Below are 17,879 nucleotides of genomic sequence, written 5' to 3' on the forward strand. Positions count from 1 at the left end.
TGTTCTCTTAGGTTAGCTTTGTTTGTGTAAAACATCCTATATTACTTTATTGTCAAAATCAAAACTGTAAGTTTGCCCTAGCTGGTTTGACTCAGTGGATAGAGCATCGGCTCTCGGACTGAAGGATCCCAGGTTCGATTCTGGTCAAGGGCACGTACCTTGGTTGCAGGCTTGATCCCCAACCCCTGTTGGGGCACATGTGGGAGGCAACCAATCGATGTCTCTCTCACATCAATATTTCTGTCTTTCCCCTTCTCTGCCACTCTCTCTAAAAATCAGTGGAAAAATATCCTCCGGTGAAGATTAACCAAAAACAAACAACAACAAAAAAAGATGGTAAGCTAAGGTACATTTTGCCCCTCACAGAGCCCAGCTGTAGGGTGCCCCTGAGAAGCCGTGTGCCAGTTTATCCAGCAGGTCCCCTCACTCTGGGCATTTACTTTGTTTCCAGTCTGTGCTAACAGAACGTCAGAGTGAATAGCCTGGGTTTGCATTTTTGCCAGTGAAACCGTGGGATAGATTTCTGGAATTGGGATTGCCCCTATCCCACAGGGATGGCGCCACTTCGCGTCCCGCAGGGTGTGTGGGGTTGCTTGCCACGTCCCCACCCCCTGTGGTCAGTTCTGGATTTGGGCCAATCTGATCCATGAGACATGGATCTTGGGGTAGTTTTGGTTTGCATTCCTTTTTTCTTCTTCTTCTTGATTTTTGGAGCTGCTGAGCTCTTTTGAATTAATTTAATTAATTTAATTAATTTAATTAATGTTAAATTAATTCTAACATTCCTAATTTAAATTACAATTTTTATTGAGAAAACGCACTGTTATAAAGTTCATCACTTTATCCATTTTAAAGTATCCAAAAACTATGCAGTTCAGTGTCATTTAGTATTATTTGCAAGTTGTGCAACAATTACCTGTCTACTTCCAAAACAATTTATCACCCCTCAATAAAACCCTGTGCCCACCCATTAGACAGGCACTGTCATTGTCCCTGACATCCACTATTGGTTTGTCTCAAGTTATATATTTGAAAATGTTAAATGTTATAAACACTTCCTTCCAGTATATATTTTGTCTTTTATTGTTCCTGGATTTTAAATCTTATTTGGGAGTGTTTCGCCCACTCCTCAGTTCCAAAGAAGTTCACTTATTTTTTCTAGTACTGTTTCATTTTTTATATTTAGCTTTTTGGTCCATTTGGAGTTTGACTGGTGCAGTGGGATGTAAGGTCTGGTTTCGTTTTTTTTCCAAGTGGCTCATTGTGAGTCGACAATCAGTGACAAACCCATCCTCCCCGCTGCCTGCGCTGCCACCCCTCCCGGGCTTGTCCTCGGGCTGGGCCTGAGTCTGGATGTCCCGCGTCTCTGCCGTCTGCGTCTGGTCTGGTGCCTGGTAGAGATGGCCCAGTCCCTCCTCATTCCTCTTCTTTTTAAGGGTTTTTCTGGCTATTTTTGCTTTTTGGTTTCTCTCACATGAACTTTATAACTAGCTTGTTTAAATTTAGGAAAAAACCGTTCTGGTATTTTTTGGTAAGGATTACATTAACTTCATAAACGTGGAGAACTGCCTCCTCGCGCGGGTTTCCTCCCCGGGAGCTGGTGTTTCTGTCTGCTCGTCTACTTGGGTGTCTTTAGGGTCCTCACTGTCCTTGCCCGTCTGGCTCACACCTAGAACGTGACCCTTTGCTGCTGTTGGAAATGGGGCACCGCTCCCAGTGTCCCTTCTGCCTGCCTGTGCATAGACCACTGATGTGTCACTTCACCCCGCTGCTCCTGAGTGCGCTCAGCGTCTGAAACGTTACCTTTTTATGCTGGAAATGCCAGCACATTTGGTCCAAGTGAATGACAGAAAGCGGGGCAGGCAGGGTGGCCTTGTGCAGCACTGGTCTGAGGCTGTCCTCTTCCTCTCCACACCCCCATCCCTTTCTCCTGCCTGCTCCCTTCCTTCTCTCCACCTGCCACTGCAAGGCCACTGGGGAAGGGGTGCTGAGCAGAGGCCCAGGGGACAGTGCAGGGGCTAGGGGGCTGGGAGGGGCAATGGGGGCAGTGAGGAAAGTTGCGCCATCGGGACCCTTCTTCCTGAGGCTGCACGGGAAGCAGGGCTAGGCCTTAGCAGTTGTCTGGCTCAACCTGCCTTGTACAGAAAGGGAAACTGAGGCTGAGAAGCCACATTGCAGGCCTCCTGTGCCATGTACCTGTGGCTCGAGCGGGAGTCAGATGGGCTGCAGGGGACAGGTCCTGCTGGGGACAGACGGGAGCCAGGCTCAGGGCCATGGGGCAGGCTGCAGTGAGGAAAGGGCTGTGTCAGCCAAGAAAGGGATGGGAACGGCAGGGACAGACGGGGTTTGTGCAGAGTAGGGTGACTGGGCACCCTGCTCTTGTTCACCTGTGTGTGTGCTGGTGTGTGAGCTCCTGCTTGTGGGCCACAGGAGCAGAAGGCAGCCAATTAGGGAAGCAGCCTATCACAGGATTCACCTTCCTCCTGTCCGGTCCCGGGCAGCCGCAGGATAGGCACACAGACGCAGGCGGTCGCCTTCCCCTGCTGTGACACTTTATTGGAATCGAACACACACCCCGTCCTCGCAGGTCAGGAGTTTGTGCATTCACAGGTCAGGTGTGTCGGCCTGGAGCCCAAGCCTGGTTCCTGCCACAGGTGGGAACACTCTCCCTCCAGGAATGGATTAAGCAACAGCACAGGAGCCTTATGCTCTGTGGGGTCGGTAAGATCCCACGGCTCCTCTAGCCTTGGCCAGGCCCAAGTCACCTTCAGGTCAAATGTCCTGACATGGTCACCCTTCGTGGATGGGACCCTGGAGTCAAGTGAGAGTTTGGTGTTCCCAGCTGCCTTCCGTTTGGGCCCGGGAGGTCACCCTGACCTTCTGGCTCCAGAGGAGGCACAGCGGAGCAGGGCCACAGGTGGGCACTGAAGGCCAGCTCCAGGCCCAGGGGAGCCTGCGTCCCCACTTCCCCAGGGTCTGGGTGTGCAGAGAAGGAGCTCGGCGGGAGGAGGGGCTCTGCGGGAGGAGGGCAATGCCTCGGCTCAGAGCCTCCTGGTTCCAGGGCCGGGTTCATCTTTCTGGCAACAGCACAAAGAAGACGGCCTTCAGGAAGCGGCCGAAGCTGCAGAGTGCAGTCACAAGCCAATGGGAGTGGAAGCCAGGGTTGCTGCTGACCACACACTTGAGGACGTCGGTCTGCAGGGAGAAAGGGACAGTTGAGAACAGAGCTGGGGAGCGGAGGCCCCCCGAGCCTTCCACCCGTGTCAGCCGAGTCGACAGGGAGCACTGAGCCACATAGGGAAGATCTGTGGTCTGGTTGGGACTGAAAGCTCCAGCAGGGACCAAACCTCCCCATGAGGATTCAGATGGTGAAAAGGAAAGGGAGGAGTTCAGGTGGGAGAGAAGGCAGGTGGGCCCCACGCCAGGAAGCCACCATGTCCAGCCCCAGTGGGAGGGGGGAGGAGAGGACAGAGGCCTCAGAGTCCCTGTGCTGGGGGTGCCACAGCCACGGGAGTCACCTGGAGGCAATACCTCCCCGCCCAATGCCCCCTTCAGATGAGACCACAGCCCTTGGCTGCAACCTCAATGGAGGGCTGAGCTCAGCACTCCTGCCAGTATATCCCACCTATTTTACAGAGAAAACAGATCTATGGTTGAGGGTGCCCCGCCCCATGCCCAGAGCCCAGCAGCCCCCAAGGTCTGGCTGGGCCAGGTGAGCAGTTAGGGGCACGGAGACAGTGTTGGGGAATGACCAACGCTGTCGCTCACTAAGCCCTGGAGCCTGGTGGGGAGGGCAGGGCAGTGCTGGGCCCTTCCCTCTCAGGCCTGAATTCCCTCCCCAGGCCGCCTTCTGCAGTGCAGGGACCGGGTAGCGGGTCTTTAGAGCTGGAGTTGGGGTGGAGGGACAGGTCAACACTGAGGTGGGGCAGCAGGCCAATCCTGGACCCAGCAGCCCAACCCTCACCCATCTTCCCACCCTTAGCATCACTCCCCTCCCTAGCACCCCTGCACCCCCAGACCCCACTCACCCATCCACCACGCCTCCGCAGCCAGGTTGCCAGGGTCTTGCGCACGAATTCCCCGAGGCAATCGACGAGAGCATGAACCATGGCGGGCTGGGCCTGCCGCACACAGTCCACAGCCAGCCCCGCAGCCACCAAGTACAGGGACACCACCTTGCCCCACGTGATGCCTGCAGAGAGAAGATGCTGGTCAGCAGAAGGCCGCCAAAACCCTGCTCCAGTCCAGCCCGCGGGGTCACATGATGGCTGGGGGTGAAACTCAGGGGGCCAGCCCCTACCCACAGCACCCCTGAACAGGTGCCTGGCCATCATCTGCCGCAGGTCAGTCCTGCCCACCCTTTGGGTAGTTCTTAGGCAGAAACTTCTTTGGACTCCACTGCATAGCTGTGCACCTGTGCCAGAGCCTCGGACGACCCTGCGCAGCCCCCATCTCCTGGAGGAGGCAATGGGACCGCAAAGTATTCAGCGAGGAGGAAGCTGAGGGGGTGGAGGGTGCTAACTGACTTGCACTGGACACAGTGGACAGTAAGAAGCTCTGAGCCACACCTGCCACCTGTCTATCCCCCTGAGCACCCCTCTGTGGGGCAGCAGGGTGTTCCATGGGAGGAAGGGCCTTCCCAGACCCCCAAGCTGTGTGTGTGTGTGTGTGGGGGGGGCGCACGCAGAGCTGAGAAGAACCACCCAGAGAAGAACGCTTGCACAATATATGGTATGAACTCCCTTAATATATAAAGAGATTTTATAAATTAACTAGAGGCCCGGTGCATGAAATTCGTGCACGGGGGGGGTTGGGAGTGCGGGGGGGGGGGGGCAGGGGGAGGGGGGCGTCCCTCAGCCTGGCCTGCACCATCTCCAATCCAGGACCCCTCAGGGGATGTCCGACTGCTGGTTTATGATTTATGCCCGCACCTTAACAGATGACAGCTCCATTGTTGTTTCTTTCTTTTCATACTTAAACCCATTGGAGTTAGTAGGTATTCAAAGTGTGTATACATTTTGGGGGGACACCCTGTATATCTCTAGTCAGCAGTGAAAGGAACCAACGGTGGGTTTGGAACCCCCAGACAGGGAACATCGCTCACTCCCCGCATGTCTCCCCACTGCACTTTCCACCTTCGCGGGCAGCGGGAGAATCAATGTTTTCTCTCATTAACTCAGAAAAGCACGTCCTGTCACCCGCTGCCTGGCAGGAGCGCGGTAGGCCCTGAGCGAGCGAGGCTCAGTCAGGGCAGCCTTCGCTCATGGGCGCCGGCACCCAAAGTGCACATTCCTCTTCTGCAGTCGCCCCAATTCTCCTGCCTATTCACTGAGAGGACGGACCTCCTCGCCTCCTCTGGGTTCCCGAACTCAAATGCTGACTAAAGGCACCTCAGCGAGGGCCACCCCGTGCCCACCAGCTGTGTCTGTCCGCACCTGCTCCCACCTCAGCATCTGCATTAGCCCCACGGAGGCAATCTCGTCACCGCACTGGCCTTCGTGGGAACAGGGTGTCACCACTCCGCCCTCTCACTGTCATCTCACAGGCGCCCACCCCGAGCACCCAGACACGCTCCAAAGGACATGAGCGTGCTGGAGGGGACATGCGCACGTCGTGTGGGGGACATAGGCATGCCGGGGTTGACGGAAGTGCGGCAGAGGCGTGGGGGGAACGTGCGTGGACCGTGGTCCAGGACTGTTGCGGGCGTGCATGGGTGACAGCGATCTGGGGGACATTCACATGGGGGGGGGGGATGCGTGCACCGGAGGCCTGCGCCTGTGCAGATCTGCAAACACGCGTGGTGCGGGCAGGAGGATGTCAATCTGGCCCGCCACGGTGGCTGTCCCTGCAATCGTGCACCTTCTGGGCCAGGAGGCTGCACCGGGATCAGCCAGCAGCAAGGGCAACGGCAAGAGCGAGGGCAGCCGGCTGAGGGGGCTCCACAGACGACCAGCACACCGTCAGTTGCAGGGGCCACCGCCATCGCAGCCGCCTCGTCACCGGTCCCTGTGCTTCCTCTGTCGCTGGGGTCCTCCCAGGCCCTTGGCACACAGGGAGCTGGGCTGCCCACCGTGATGCCTGCGGTGCCGCCCGCCTCCTTGAGCCAGGCGCGCTCCGAGGGTGGGATCTTCCCACAGGCCTCACCGGAAACAGCTCAGGGAGGGCGCCTCAGGGCCAGTGGGACTGATGGAAGTGGGGGTGTGGCATGGAGGTGGTGCCTGCGCTTCTGTTAACTTACACAATGTGTTTTATACCACAGCATGTGGCGGCGGCTGTGAGCGGCACCAAGCAGAGCCTGCGGGCCATCAGGAGCGCTCACAGCCGCCGCCACCCCCACGTGGGGAGTACAGGCCGTCCTCCGCTGGGCTCGCCTCCCCCGGCCCCATCCCTGCTGCCACAAGTCCCTGCCCACATGAGCCTGCTGCGCGTGCAGCCTGCTGCTGTCGTCCATCGGTCATTTAGGTCGTGACGGCCCCTGGCTTTTTATATATTAGGATGAGAAAAAAGCGAAACCTTTCAAAAGAAATGAGCACAGAACATGAACAGCTGATTCACAAAAGGAAAAACAGAAACAATCCGTTAGACATGAAAAATGCTCACTAATAACCCAAGGGTGCATTACAATGGGATGCAGACCGCAGTCCACGAGATCAGAACTCAGATGGCAACGTGAGCCCCAGGCAGCTGCAGCCTCGCAATGGACGCACAGCCACCTGCAGGCTGAGACAGGACACAGCGGACAGAGATGAAGCCCTTCCGTCTACCTCCACAGCAGCACAACTATTGATACGAATCAGAAATCAGCTTGAGTAGATACTTGTTCACGAAGTTCACAGCAGCCTTATTCCCAATCACCAAAAGCTGGAAATGACAAATGCACTAGAGTCATCCAGACAATGGTGTGTGACTCGGCCATAAGGAGTGAGGCATTGACATTCACTGCAGCCTGGACACACCTCCGACGTCCACTCCGCGAGGGCAGTGACACCAAGGCCACCTGTATGAGCCCATCTACACGATGTCCAGGAAGCAGGTCCGCGGTCACTGGGACAGGGGTGGGGGGAGGGACAGCTAATGAGCATGTGTGTTCCTCCTGATGGTGAAAAACTCCAGGGTGTGGGTGCACAGTGTGAACCCACCACATGCCACGGAATCATGCCCTTTAAAATGGCTAGCTGTATTATATGAACTTCACCTCAATAAAAACGTCATGAATCAAATCATGTCACTCCCCTGCTTAAAAACCTCCTGTCACTGTTACCTCCCTCTGTCAAAATAGGCCCAAGTCTGAAATGACAGAGCTGGCTCGTCCCTCTCAGGCCACAGTTCCCCCACCACCAGGGCTCTAATCAGGTCCCCCTCCTAGCACCACTCAGGCCCTCACACTATGCTCCCCACTTACCAGATGCCACAGGGCACCGGGCCTGGTCCTGTTCTGCTCACAGCTGTGCTTTGGGCACCCCTAGGCTCGGCACTCACAGGTGCTCAACACAGAGAGGGCAGGTGAAGGCTTAATGTGGGCGGTGGGGACGGAGCCCGCCGCCTGGACTACAGCCTGGAGTCTGAGAACGTGACAGCAGCTTCTGTGGTGCGGTCTGCAGAGAGGTGCTAGCTGCCCCGTGAGAGGACACCGAGTTCCAGGGACATTCTGTTTCCTTTGTGTTTTACCATTTATGGAGATGTAATAATCACTACCATAAACTCATCCCTCCAAAGTGAGATATCGTGTTTTAGTACATTCACAAAGTTGTGCAACCATTCCAGAACATTCTCATCACCCCAAAAAGCAACCTGCCCCCATGAGCAGTCACGCCCATCCGCGGGCCCAGGCACCTGTCCTGTGGACTCGCCTGTGGTGGACACGTCACATATGGAGTCACTGTGTGTTCCAGCGTGTCTGCCTCCTTTCACTCAGCAGGCTGTCCAGGCTCATCCAGGTTGAGGGGCATCCTTTCGTGGCCAAATCCATCCCATCCCGTGGATGGACCACACGCCCTGTCTACCACTCAGGTGATGAACACTCGGGTCATTGTACCTTCCTGGCTCTTAGGAGTCTTGCTGCTCTGAACACGTGTGCGCCAGTTTCTGTGTGGACGTGTTCTCATTTCTCTGGCTCTCATGGTAACTGCCTTACAGACTCTGGCACTCGTCCAAGCATCGGCCCTCTTCCCAATCCTGCCAGCAGCCTATGGGGCTTCCAGCTCTTCCGATCCTCACCAATACCTGTGCTACCGGATGCTCTTGCCTGAGCCCTCCCACGTGCCAAACGGTGTCTCTGGTGGTTTTGGTGTGCGTCTCCCTAATGACTGACAACGACTGATCTTTTCGTGGGCTTACTGGCCACCTGTACATCTTCCCTGGAAAAATGTCTGTTCCGATTCTTTGTTCATTTTTAAACTGGGTTGTCTTTTTAGTATTATTTCTAAGAGTTTTTATTTTCTGATTCTTCTGTGGTAAAATAATTTGCTCTTGTGATAAGGGAAAAAATGCAAACTCTTGCCAACTTTTAATCTGGGAGGGAAAAATTAGTTTTTCCACTGAAGTGAATTGAGAAGCCCAAAGTTGCCTCTCCCTAGGAGGGGGCTCGACCACTGCAGGGGCCTCCATGGAAATCTGCCCTACAGCCCAGGGGCTGCCCACAGCACCGGCACAGCCCCCGCCCCAGCCCCAACCAGAGGAAGCCAGGCCTGGTGGAGAAAGAAGGGGAGCCCAGCCCGAGGGTCAGCCTGTGCAAGGCCTGGCAGCAGCATGGTCAGAGCCACGGGCAGAAAGGGACAAGGGCCAGCAGCTGCCTGATGGCTGGGCTCACCCTGTGGTGAAAGGGCCTAAGGACCCCGAGGGCTGGGATGGACAAGAGGTGACAAGGAGCCCACAAGCAACAAGCAGGAGGGCACCGCTGAGGCCTGTCCCCGAAATGGGCAAGGCTGGGCAGGCTAGGGTAGGATGCTCTGGCCCCTCACACACACACACAACCATCAGGGACCAGGCCCCCGCCTCCCTGCTCAGTCCCAACCACTAGCAGGCCAGAGCTGCCTTCTCACAGATGAACCTTCCTTTTAAAGCCAGCCTTGGGCTCGTAAACCAGCTGCCTGACAGCCTGGAGACAGACACAGGCGGCCACCCACGCGCCGGCATCAGGCCAGGGACGTGGGAGTCCAGGAAGGGCCAAGGGCAGGCATCAGCCCAGGACACCCACCTCGCCCTCCTGCTTTCTCCACGGCCCCACCCACCTCACCCTCCACAAGGTGCCTGACAGGTCACAGTCCCTCCACCCCCCAGGGCTTCCCAGGATCCAGGTCAGCACTGGGAGAACATTCTGGAGGAATGCATCCCCAGCCCACGCAGGCACCCCCTCATGCCGTCTTCACCATGGTAACTTCTGCCCAGGGAGGTCAGCACTGACCCACCCACTGGTGGCCCTGGAGGCTGGATTCTGCAGCTGGCAGCCCCCAGTCCGGGCCAGTCCTGTGTCCCGTGTCTCGCTGCCGCACTTGCCACCACTGAGAGAGGCCTACGACTCAGGCCCTGCTCTGTCCCTGGTCGCCTGGCTGAATGAAACCCAAGCCCCACAGGACATGTGCAGGACTCCCAGGCCTTCAGGTCACTGCAGCCCCAGCTAATGTCTAACAAGAACCATGTGAGGTTCTGTGCCAGCTGCCTGGCGGGCTCCCCGTCTTCACCAAGAGGGCAGCACAGCCCCAGCCCCGGCCCCAGCCCTGGCCCTGACCCCAGGGCCACACTGGCATTGTTGGCTTCCGGGGCTGGATGCACAGACTTACCTGCAGCAAAGATCTGGGCCGCCACAGCCAGGAAGGCGTCAGTCACCACGCTCTCGGAGTGCAGGGAGATGTTCAGCTGGCGCGCCACGTTGCGGTAGATGCTGGGCCGAATCAGCTCCAGCTCGTCCCCTGCAGTCACACGAGTGGGTCAGAGGGCTCCACACCTGCCTGACCCCAGCCCCGTGTCACATGGGCCTGGGACCAGCCCACTCCTCAGCCCCATAGCCACAGCTGGCTTGGAAACCCTTCCTGCACTGACTGGCCTATACCTGACCCCCCACTCAGCCCCTGGGGAGAGGAAGACCAGAGAGTTGGGGTGGGCACTCTCAGAACCTGCCTCCGTGGCCCACCCCTTCTGATGAGCCAGCTCCCCCTACCGCGCCCCCCCCCCTCCCCCCCGCCGCCACCCCCAACCTAAGGCCAATCCGGCTGGGCTGGTAGGGTGGGAATCCCGGGAGGAGCATGGGCCGTGCCTGATGGGTGACTCATGGCCCACAGCGAGCTGCCCGGGCGGCAGGCAGACAGGGCAAGCTGCCAGACCCAACAAGGGCAGGGACTTCGACCCACACAGGTGGGCAGCCCTGGCCACTGCCTCCGAGGCCACTCTCACTCAGGCCCCAGCACCGCTCGGTGAACCAAGGAACTGAGCCATCATCTGGGGCCTCCAGCACTGCCCGAGCTCCAACTGCGCTTGTGCCAAGTGGGTGTGGGCATGGGCGGCCACACTGCGGAGGGCAGGCCCTGTCACCAGCCCTGCCTGCCGCCTGCGCTCCCTGCGGCGCCCCTGGCAGTGACGTGCCGGGAATTCCACAGACGCGTACTGGGTGTCTCTCAGCCCACCTCTCCAGCCAAAGCAAACAGGGAAACGCCGACTGGACAGTCCTGGCCGATAAGGACGCCAGAGTCATCCCTGGAGCCAGCTGCACACTATCTAATTAATTAAGATCTGGAACCAAGCAGAACTGAGGCGGGGTGATGAGGGGGCATGGAAATTCCCAGGGCTGGCCTGGCTGTTCCCACAGAGACCTTGGGGGCTGCTGGAGAATTATCCCAAGAGACTGACCATGGGAAGTGACCCAGCTTCTTCCTGTGTGCTGTCCCCGGAGCTGGGCGTCTGCTGAGGAGGGGCTGGGGGCAGGGAGGCAGCATCAGGCCCAGGGCAGGATGCGGGGAATGAGACATACACGCTCGCTCTGGGGACCCAAGTCACCTCCCTCCAAGGCCCCCTCAGCCATCTGGCAGGGGCTGTGCCCCAGGGACTGGACGTGGCCGGGCTGCACACTGGGAAAGGGCCTTGAAGGCCGAGTTTCTGAGAGGGCCAGTGCAACTACCCAGGCCAGGCCCAAAGGATGGGGCTCTCAGAGTGGAACAGAGGACTGAAGGGACAAAAATGAGCCCATCAGATCTGCAGAGAGCAAAGCAGGGCTTTTCAGAAGAGCTTAAACAACGGGGACACCAGGCCTAGGGTAGGGGCAGCCCCACGAGGCCAGGGCAGGGCTGCAGAGCAAGCCAGGACAGACAGAACTTCTCCAAGCCGTGCCAGGGGTCCTCTAGAGTCTAGAAGGTGCCCCCCAGTGTCGTCCCCACAGCCCAGCTAGAAGAAGCAGCAGTGGGCAGCTGACCTCACGGGAGTCCAGGCGCTCTAGACCCCTGACTGATCCCACTTGCTCTCCACACCCACAGCCAAGGTGGGACACCACCCTTCTGGAGCCCTGCACACGCCCCCATTGAATCGGTGTCTCTCACACACACTCCTGGGGGGCCAGATACACATACAACCCTGCTCCCAGGGGCCACACAAGTGTCAGCATCTCCCCACCCTTGGCTTGGAGAGGACTGGTCAGGGTCCATCTCTGCTGCCTCCTGCTCTCCAAGTGCCCACTCCCAGAACTGAGAATGGCTGGAGGTCAGGACCTCAGGGCCCACGGTGAGGGGCCCAGACCCTGGAAAAAGTGGAGACAGTTACTGGGTTGGGTGTGATCCCAGAAACAAATATGGGCCAGCCCCACAGTGGTGTCAGCTGTCCTGGGCACCCAGTTCTGCAGACAGGGGGGGGGGGGAGCGGGGCGGGGGAGGCAGGGGAGGGGCCTTGGTGGCCTCCAAATCAAGAGGAAAGAAGAGCAGCAGATGGCAGGATTTCAGCCAGTAACTAAAAGGACCTATTTTCCAAAATAAACACCGGCATGTGGTCCGACCAAGGATATTTGTGCCCAGCTGAGTACAAGGGTCACTGGAAATGTAGCCATCAAAACGTTATTCTTCCTACAGCTTTCTATCCTTTATGGCCAGACTGTCTGAAATCTGGGCTGAGCAGACAAGTTGGGGGAGGTCTGTAGTGTGCAGGGAGCCCCTGAGAGGGGTAAATACAGGACTGTGAGAGAGATGGGGAGCATCGCTTGGGTAGCCTGCCTCTATGCATGGATATTCCGGGCCTCCCCCCACCCCCTCCTCAGACCAGCCCCCTCTCTGCCCCAAAGGGAGATTGAGGCCAGAAGCGGAGGGTTCGGCCAGGTCACCCCGTGGGCGGGTCACTGTGGAGACAGCTGTACCCTAAGGCGCAGTGGGCCCAACGCAGCGGACCAGCTCAGGAGGGGCAGTCTGGGGACCCATCCCGCCTGGGCCCACACTCACCCAGGCGCAGCAGCACCGTGCACACCTCTGCTAGGCGGCCGCCCGGGGCGAGCGCGGCGCGCTCGGGAGCGCTCCAGGAGAGGCCGGCGCGCAGGAGCCGAGCGTGCACGAACTCCCGGCCGAGCGCCTTAGCTTGGGCCACCAGCTCCTTGTCGGTGGGCGAGCGGTCAAAGGCGTCCATGATCTCGGCGGCAAAAACCGAAGAGCGCCGCAGCACCTCCATGGCGGGGATGCGGGAAGGGGGCGCCGCACCTGCGGGCAGACAGCGCTCAGCCCGGCCTGCCTGGCAGAGGGGAAGGCCGGCCGCGCGAGGAGGGCGGGAAGGGGCGCGGTGTGCACCTCGATCGAGTCCGCGCACCAGGCCGGGGCGCACGGAAAGACCGGCCGGGTACAGCTCCAGGGAAGGGCTGCGGCCAGCAGGGTGTAACCGTGCGTTTCTCTGCCCCAAGTCTTTAAAAACACGGAGTCACATTCTTTTAGATTCCGGATTAAATAACAAAGACCCCCCGCGGCCGCCAGGGATAAAAAAAGGCCGAGGGGAAATGGCGATTTGCTCTGGGGTCGCCGTGCTCGCGCTCGCGCTCAAAGATGAGTGCACGGTCGGCGGAGGCGCGGACGGGAGGCACAGCCCAGCCTGCTCCGAGCTGGCCAGGACCCCAGCCCGGCCCCGCCACAACCTCCGCGCCCCGCCGCGCCGTCCTCGGTGTTCGTCCCTTGGCCCGGCTGTTCCCACGGCGCGTCTGCCAGGGGAGGGACACCGCGCGCGCCCGGCTCACCTCTCCCGCCGCATGTCGCGGGCGCGGGGGCCCAGGAGGAGTTCTGGCTTCAGGGTCTGCTCGCCGCCGTCGCCAGCGATCTTGATCCTAACATTCAAACCTTCGAGGACGCGGGCCCGCCCCGGCGCCCGCCCCTGAGCCCGGCTGGAGCGCGGAGTGCGCGGGGCCTCGCGCGCTCCTAGGGCTCCGGCGGCGGCGTCGGGGGCTAGGGGAGCGCGGGGCGCACCGCGCGACTCTCCGCCAGCGAAAGGCGAGGCTTAGGGCTTCGCCTTCTAAGGAAAAGGCAACCCCCGGGGCGGAGCCGCGCGGGAGCCTCCCCGCTTAAGGAGGCCTGAGTGAGTTCCCGGTACGCGCTCACGGAGGGCAGGAGCTGCCCCCGCAGGGCCCAGTGATTAGGACCTAGCTGGGGCCTCAGCCACCTGCGTTCACACCCGGCTCCGTTTTCTTATTGATTCCTAGAGTTCTTTATATATTCTGGATACGCGTCCCTGGTCCGACACATGGGCTTGTGTTAGAGATGGGCCCGGGGATTTTCATTGTATTGAAGAGACTGCAAATACTTTGTACTATTCTGTGGTTGCTATTGATTATAACGAACAGGAGTTATTCTCAATGAAGTCCAATTTATCAGTCCTTTCTCTTATGGTTAATGCCTTTTCATAATGATATTGTATGTGGTTTTTTTTTAAGTGTAATTGTTTTAACGTTCACATAGTGATGGGCCACATTAATTCTTGTGAATGGTGTGGAAAGGGGTTAGAGCTCATGTATTTCCCATGTATGTATCCAGTTAACCCAGCATCATTTATTGAAAATACCATTTTCCCCACTGAATTGGGAAAGAGTCCCCATAATAAACAAGTGATGTATATGTGAAGATCTGTTCTGGACTCTTCGATCCCACTATTTGTTTCTCTATCCTTGAACCAACACAGCCTAGTTCAAAGAACAGGATTGACCAACTTGCCCAATTCACACCTGTACAGCCAATAGAATACATGTGCTTTCCCTGTACATATAGGATATTAACCAAAATAAACCAAATCCTAGGCTATAAAGTTGCAACAAATTTCAAAGGATTGAAATCATACAATTGTGTTCTCTCAGCATTAATTTAAAACTCAATAATTGTAAAACTACTAGAAAGCTTCAAAGTGCTTGGAAATTAAACATTACGTTTGTAAATAATCAATGGGTCAAATAGTAAATCACAAGGGAAGTTGCAAAATATTTTGAAGTGAACGATAGTGAAAATGGGGGATGCAGGTAAAGTAATGCTTAAAGGAAAATTTATAGCTTTAGAAGGAAGACTAAAAATTAATGCTCTAAGTTCCAACTCAAGAAGCTAGAAAAAAAACTTACCTGGCAGGGGAGATACCATGATCACGAAGGTGGTTTTCCCAGGGCGAGGCTTATCCATTGCACTCCGGATGTGCTGACCCCTGCGATTTCCCCAAATGTGGGAAACTCGACTGCATAATTTGTAGTAGTGGGGGGGGGAAAAAAAAAAAGAAGCTAGAAAAATATAATGAATTCAACACAAAGGTGAAAAAAAATCAGAAATTAATAAAAGCAAAAATTAGAGAAAATATAACAGAGCTAAAAATTGTTATTTGAAGAGATCAATAGAAATGATAAACCCCTGGAAATGTTGGATAAGAACTCCCCCCCCCCCCAACACACACACACAAATTCTAATATCAGGAATGAAAAAGAGGACATCACCACAGGTATTACAAACATTATAAACATAGCAAAAGGATAGTATGAGCAACTTGGACAGTAAATTTGAAATTTAAATGAAGTGCAATTTATCAAACTGATACTGGAAGAAACAGAAAGTCTGGATAGTCCCCTACCAATTAAACAAATTTAATCCATAATTTAAAATTTTCTTACAAAGAAAATTCTAGGTTCAGATGGTTTCATTGACAAATTCTTCTAAACAGTTGAAGAACTATCACCGACTGTATACAATCTGTCCAAAGAATCGAAAACGATGAGCCTTTCCCAGCTTATTTTGTAAGGCCAAGGTAACATTGATCCCCAAACCTGTCACGAACATTAGAAGATATTAGGAAAGCTACCAACCTCTATCTGCCTTGGTATCCCCCACCCACAGAACAGAAAATAACAACATCTGCCTCCTATGGTTATTGAGAAGACTGAATCAGTTAATATGTGTAAAAAAAAAATTGTCGTATAGTAAGTGCTCAGTAATTTTCAGCTGTTTTTGCAGAACAGCCGCAGAACTCTAAAATATGAGCGTGCACGCTCCTGTTCTCTTTAGAGCGCAGAGCACCAGGACAGAGTCTGCCGCTGGTGTTTCTGAAGAGCGCTCAGGCTTGGGGGTCCTTGTGTTTTATAGATGGAAATATGGGACTTGCCCAAAGAGTGGCTGCAGGACGGGGCAGAGCCAGACTGTGAACTTGAGTCTGACGCCAGGGCCCCTGGAAGGCACCTCCGGCAGGAGAAGAATCTATGCCTGTGGATGGATCCCTGATAACACCCTCCCCCGCCCCCCACCCCACCTCATAGGTGGGAAGTGTGGCCTCAGGGAACTTCCCGCCCCATTCACAGCCTCAGTTTCCTCCCAGACGAAATGAGATCTGGCTCTCTGTTTCCTTTGTCCCAGGTTGTGGATGGGTGTAGAAAGACTTCCTGGGCTCTGACCTGCAAGTGACAAATCACTGGGAGTAACCCATAGTGACAGGGCCCCTTCAGTCCAGGAGCTGTGGGCTTGAGACCAGCCGTGCCTGAAACCAGTGGGTGTCTCCTGGACATTCCAGATCAGATAAAGCCTCGTCCCAGTATATGCAACACTGAATATTGACGGCAGTAAGGAACTGAACAGGCCCCAAGTATTAATCAAGAGGCAGGCAGTTAAACCCATCTGTAGTACCGGGACCACAGCCTTATCCAGACCTTTAAAAGCTCAGGCCCTGATAGAGTCAGTTGAGGTCTAACTGTCCCTTGAGGCTGGCGGAGGCTGGCCTGACCCACCCAGCCCAATCCCAGCCCCCAAGTCCCTCTAGGGTACTTGGACGTTCTTCCAATGACCTTGGCCCTGATTTTCTGCCTCTTAGAATTCTTGCTCTCCGCTCTTACCTTGTATCTGACCCTTCTGTCTGCTCTGGGGTTGACCCCGTGTAGAACTTGGTCCCTGGTTGGTGAGGAGCCTTCTAAGCGCTCACAGCCCCAATTGACTTGTGCGTCAGGAGGTTTGCGGAATTGTGTGACTGAAATGTCCAGGGAGAAGTGCCCTGGTTTCAGGCATGGCTGGATCCAGGAGTCTCTCTTTCCATCTGGGGGTCTGTCTGTGCTCCTTCCTGATGGCTTTGCTCTCAGGCAACTTGTCCCCAAGGGATTACAGACTAATGCCTCTGGCTCCCTGTCTGCACGCCCGCCCTCCCCGCTTTCAGCCTTCCCAGTGGAAAAAAGCCACTCTTTCCAGGTAGCTCCTGGGGGTGCCCTGAGACCGACCAGCAGCTTCTGTCCTTTACCCATCACTGAACCAGCTGTGGCTGGAAGCGGGACAGGTGCCCCATTGTCAGGCCTGGTCACAAACCTGGACCTGGAACGGGGACAGGGGCCCTTCAGTGCCCCCATCAGCATGGATGAGGGTGGGGCTACCGTGGGAGGTGACAGGACAAGGATCCTGGCTTTCTGTAGAGACCTGCTCAAGGCTATTGTATGGCTCCCAATTTGGGGAGCAGAAGGTCTATAACTCAGTGATGCCAGATTTGTAAAGTGAGTGGCAATACCTACCTCAGATGTGGTCGGGGTCCCTGCCTGGTCCCCTACGGCCATTCAAGAGGACAGACACACGCAGGATGGTGTCCCCTACCCCAGAGCAAACACTCGGGCCCCCAAAACACCCTGTCTACACCACTGCTGCCTCTTCCTGGCCTGGCCCTAGAGGGAAGTGAGTGGCCAGAGTTTGTAGAGGTGTGGACTAGAGTGAAGGGGTGCGGATAGGTGTGGACATGTAGGGTTCACGTGAGAAAGCTGAATGCAGGGCTTGCTGTGGGTGCAGGGGAAGGTTCGGGCCATATTCTTGGTGAGTATCTGGGTCTCTGGATCAGGTCCCAGCCTTTCAGGCTGTTATGCAGCCTGCCTGTGTAGGGCAAGTCCGCATGCTTCATGGAGCGCTGTGTGCAGGCTGGGGACACGATGCCCACTCTCCGAGGACCCATCGCTGGGTGAGCCTCTACCACAGCATCTTCACTCGCCTTCAAAATCTGTTCCAAGAGCTGCTAGCACCCGGTCCAGGCCACCACCCCTCTCCTCTGGATGGCCTCCCTCTGCCCCACCCCTTCAGTTCACCCTGTGTTCTTTCAAAGCCAACCAGATACCTCAGTGCTGGCCCCCCTGCACCTGGTTTCACCTTCCAAGTGACACTAGAGCCACCCCACCTTGGGAGCCTCCTCTCCGCTCCCGGCCCCTTGCTCTCAGGGCTCTAGCCAAGTACCTCAGAGATGCCTCAGGGCCTTCGAACTTGCTGTTCCTTCTTCCCTCCATTTGCTCAGAGAGGCCCTTCCTGACCACTGCTGCCCCACCTGCTAAGGTGTCCCACCCACACATCATCTCCAGGTAAAGCAGGTACCTGCAGGGGGAGCACAGGACTGGATGGGCTAAGAGACAGGAGTTGGAGCCCCCAGGTCTGCCCTCGGGAGTTCAGACCTCACTGCTG

The 17,879-nt window shown here is 56.4% G+C and overlaps 1 protein-coding gene and 1 non-coding gene across 2 annotated transcripts; one reads left to right on the forward strand and one right to left on the reverse strand.

Moving 5' to 3' along the window:
• Nucleotides 1-2,530: 2,530 nt before the first annotated feature.
• Nucleotides 2,531-13,453, reverse strand: BOK (BCL2 family apoptosis regulator BOK). The gene is made up of 5 exons (XM_028140855.2): nt 13,187-13,453; nt 12,411-12,662; nt 9,780-9,908; nt 4,029-4,192; nt 2,531-3,195 (listed from the first exon to the last, which is right to left on the reverse strand). Exons 2-5 carry the CDS (start codon nt 12,631-12,633, stop codon nt 3,070-3,072), a joined length of 642 nt encoding a protein of 213 aa, XP_027996656.1. The 5' UTR covers nt 12,634-12,662; nt 13,187-13,453; the 3' UTR covers nt 2,531-3,069.
• A 1,087-nt stretch (nt 13,454-14,540) lies between these two features.
• On the forward strand, nt 14,541-14,704 carry LOC114230505 (U1 spliceosomal RNA). Its single transcript, XR_003616431.2, has one exon. It is a non-coding gene; the product is annotated as a U1 spliceosomal RNA (small nuclear RNA).
• Nucleotides 14,705-17,879: the final 3,175 nt, after the last annotated feature.

Source organism: Eptesicus fuscus, chromosome 11 (assembly GCF_027574615.1).
Source record: "Eptesicus fuscus isolate TK198812 chromosome 11, DD_ASM_mEF_20220401, whole genome shotgun sequence".
NCBI classification, from domain to species: Eukaryota; Metazoa; Chordata; class Mammalia; order Chiroptera; family Vespertilionidae; genus Eptesicus; species Eptesicus fuscus.

Bases quoted from the DNA above. Each gene is read 5' to 3' on its own strand.
- BOK (XM_028140855.2), bottom strand. From the start codon at position 12,633: ATGGAGGTGCTGCGGCGCTCTTCGGTTTTTGCCGCCGAGATCATGGAC. The intron at 4,193-9,779 runs GTAAGTCTGTGC...TTCTCTCTGCAG, and splicing joins GGCCCAGATCTTTGCTGCAG to GCATCACGTGGGGCAAGGTG. The intron at 3,196-4,028 runs GTGAGTGGGGTC...TTCTCCCTGCAG, and splicing joins TGCGGAGGCGTGGTGGATGG to ACCGACGTCCTCAAGTGTGT.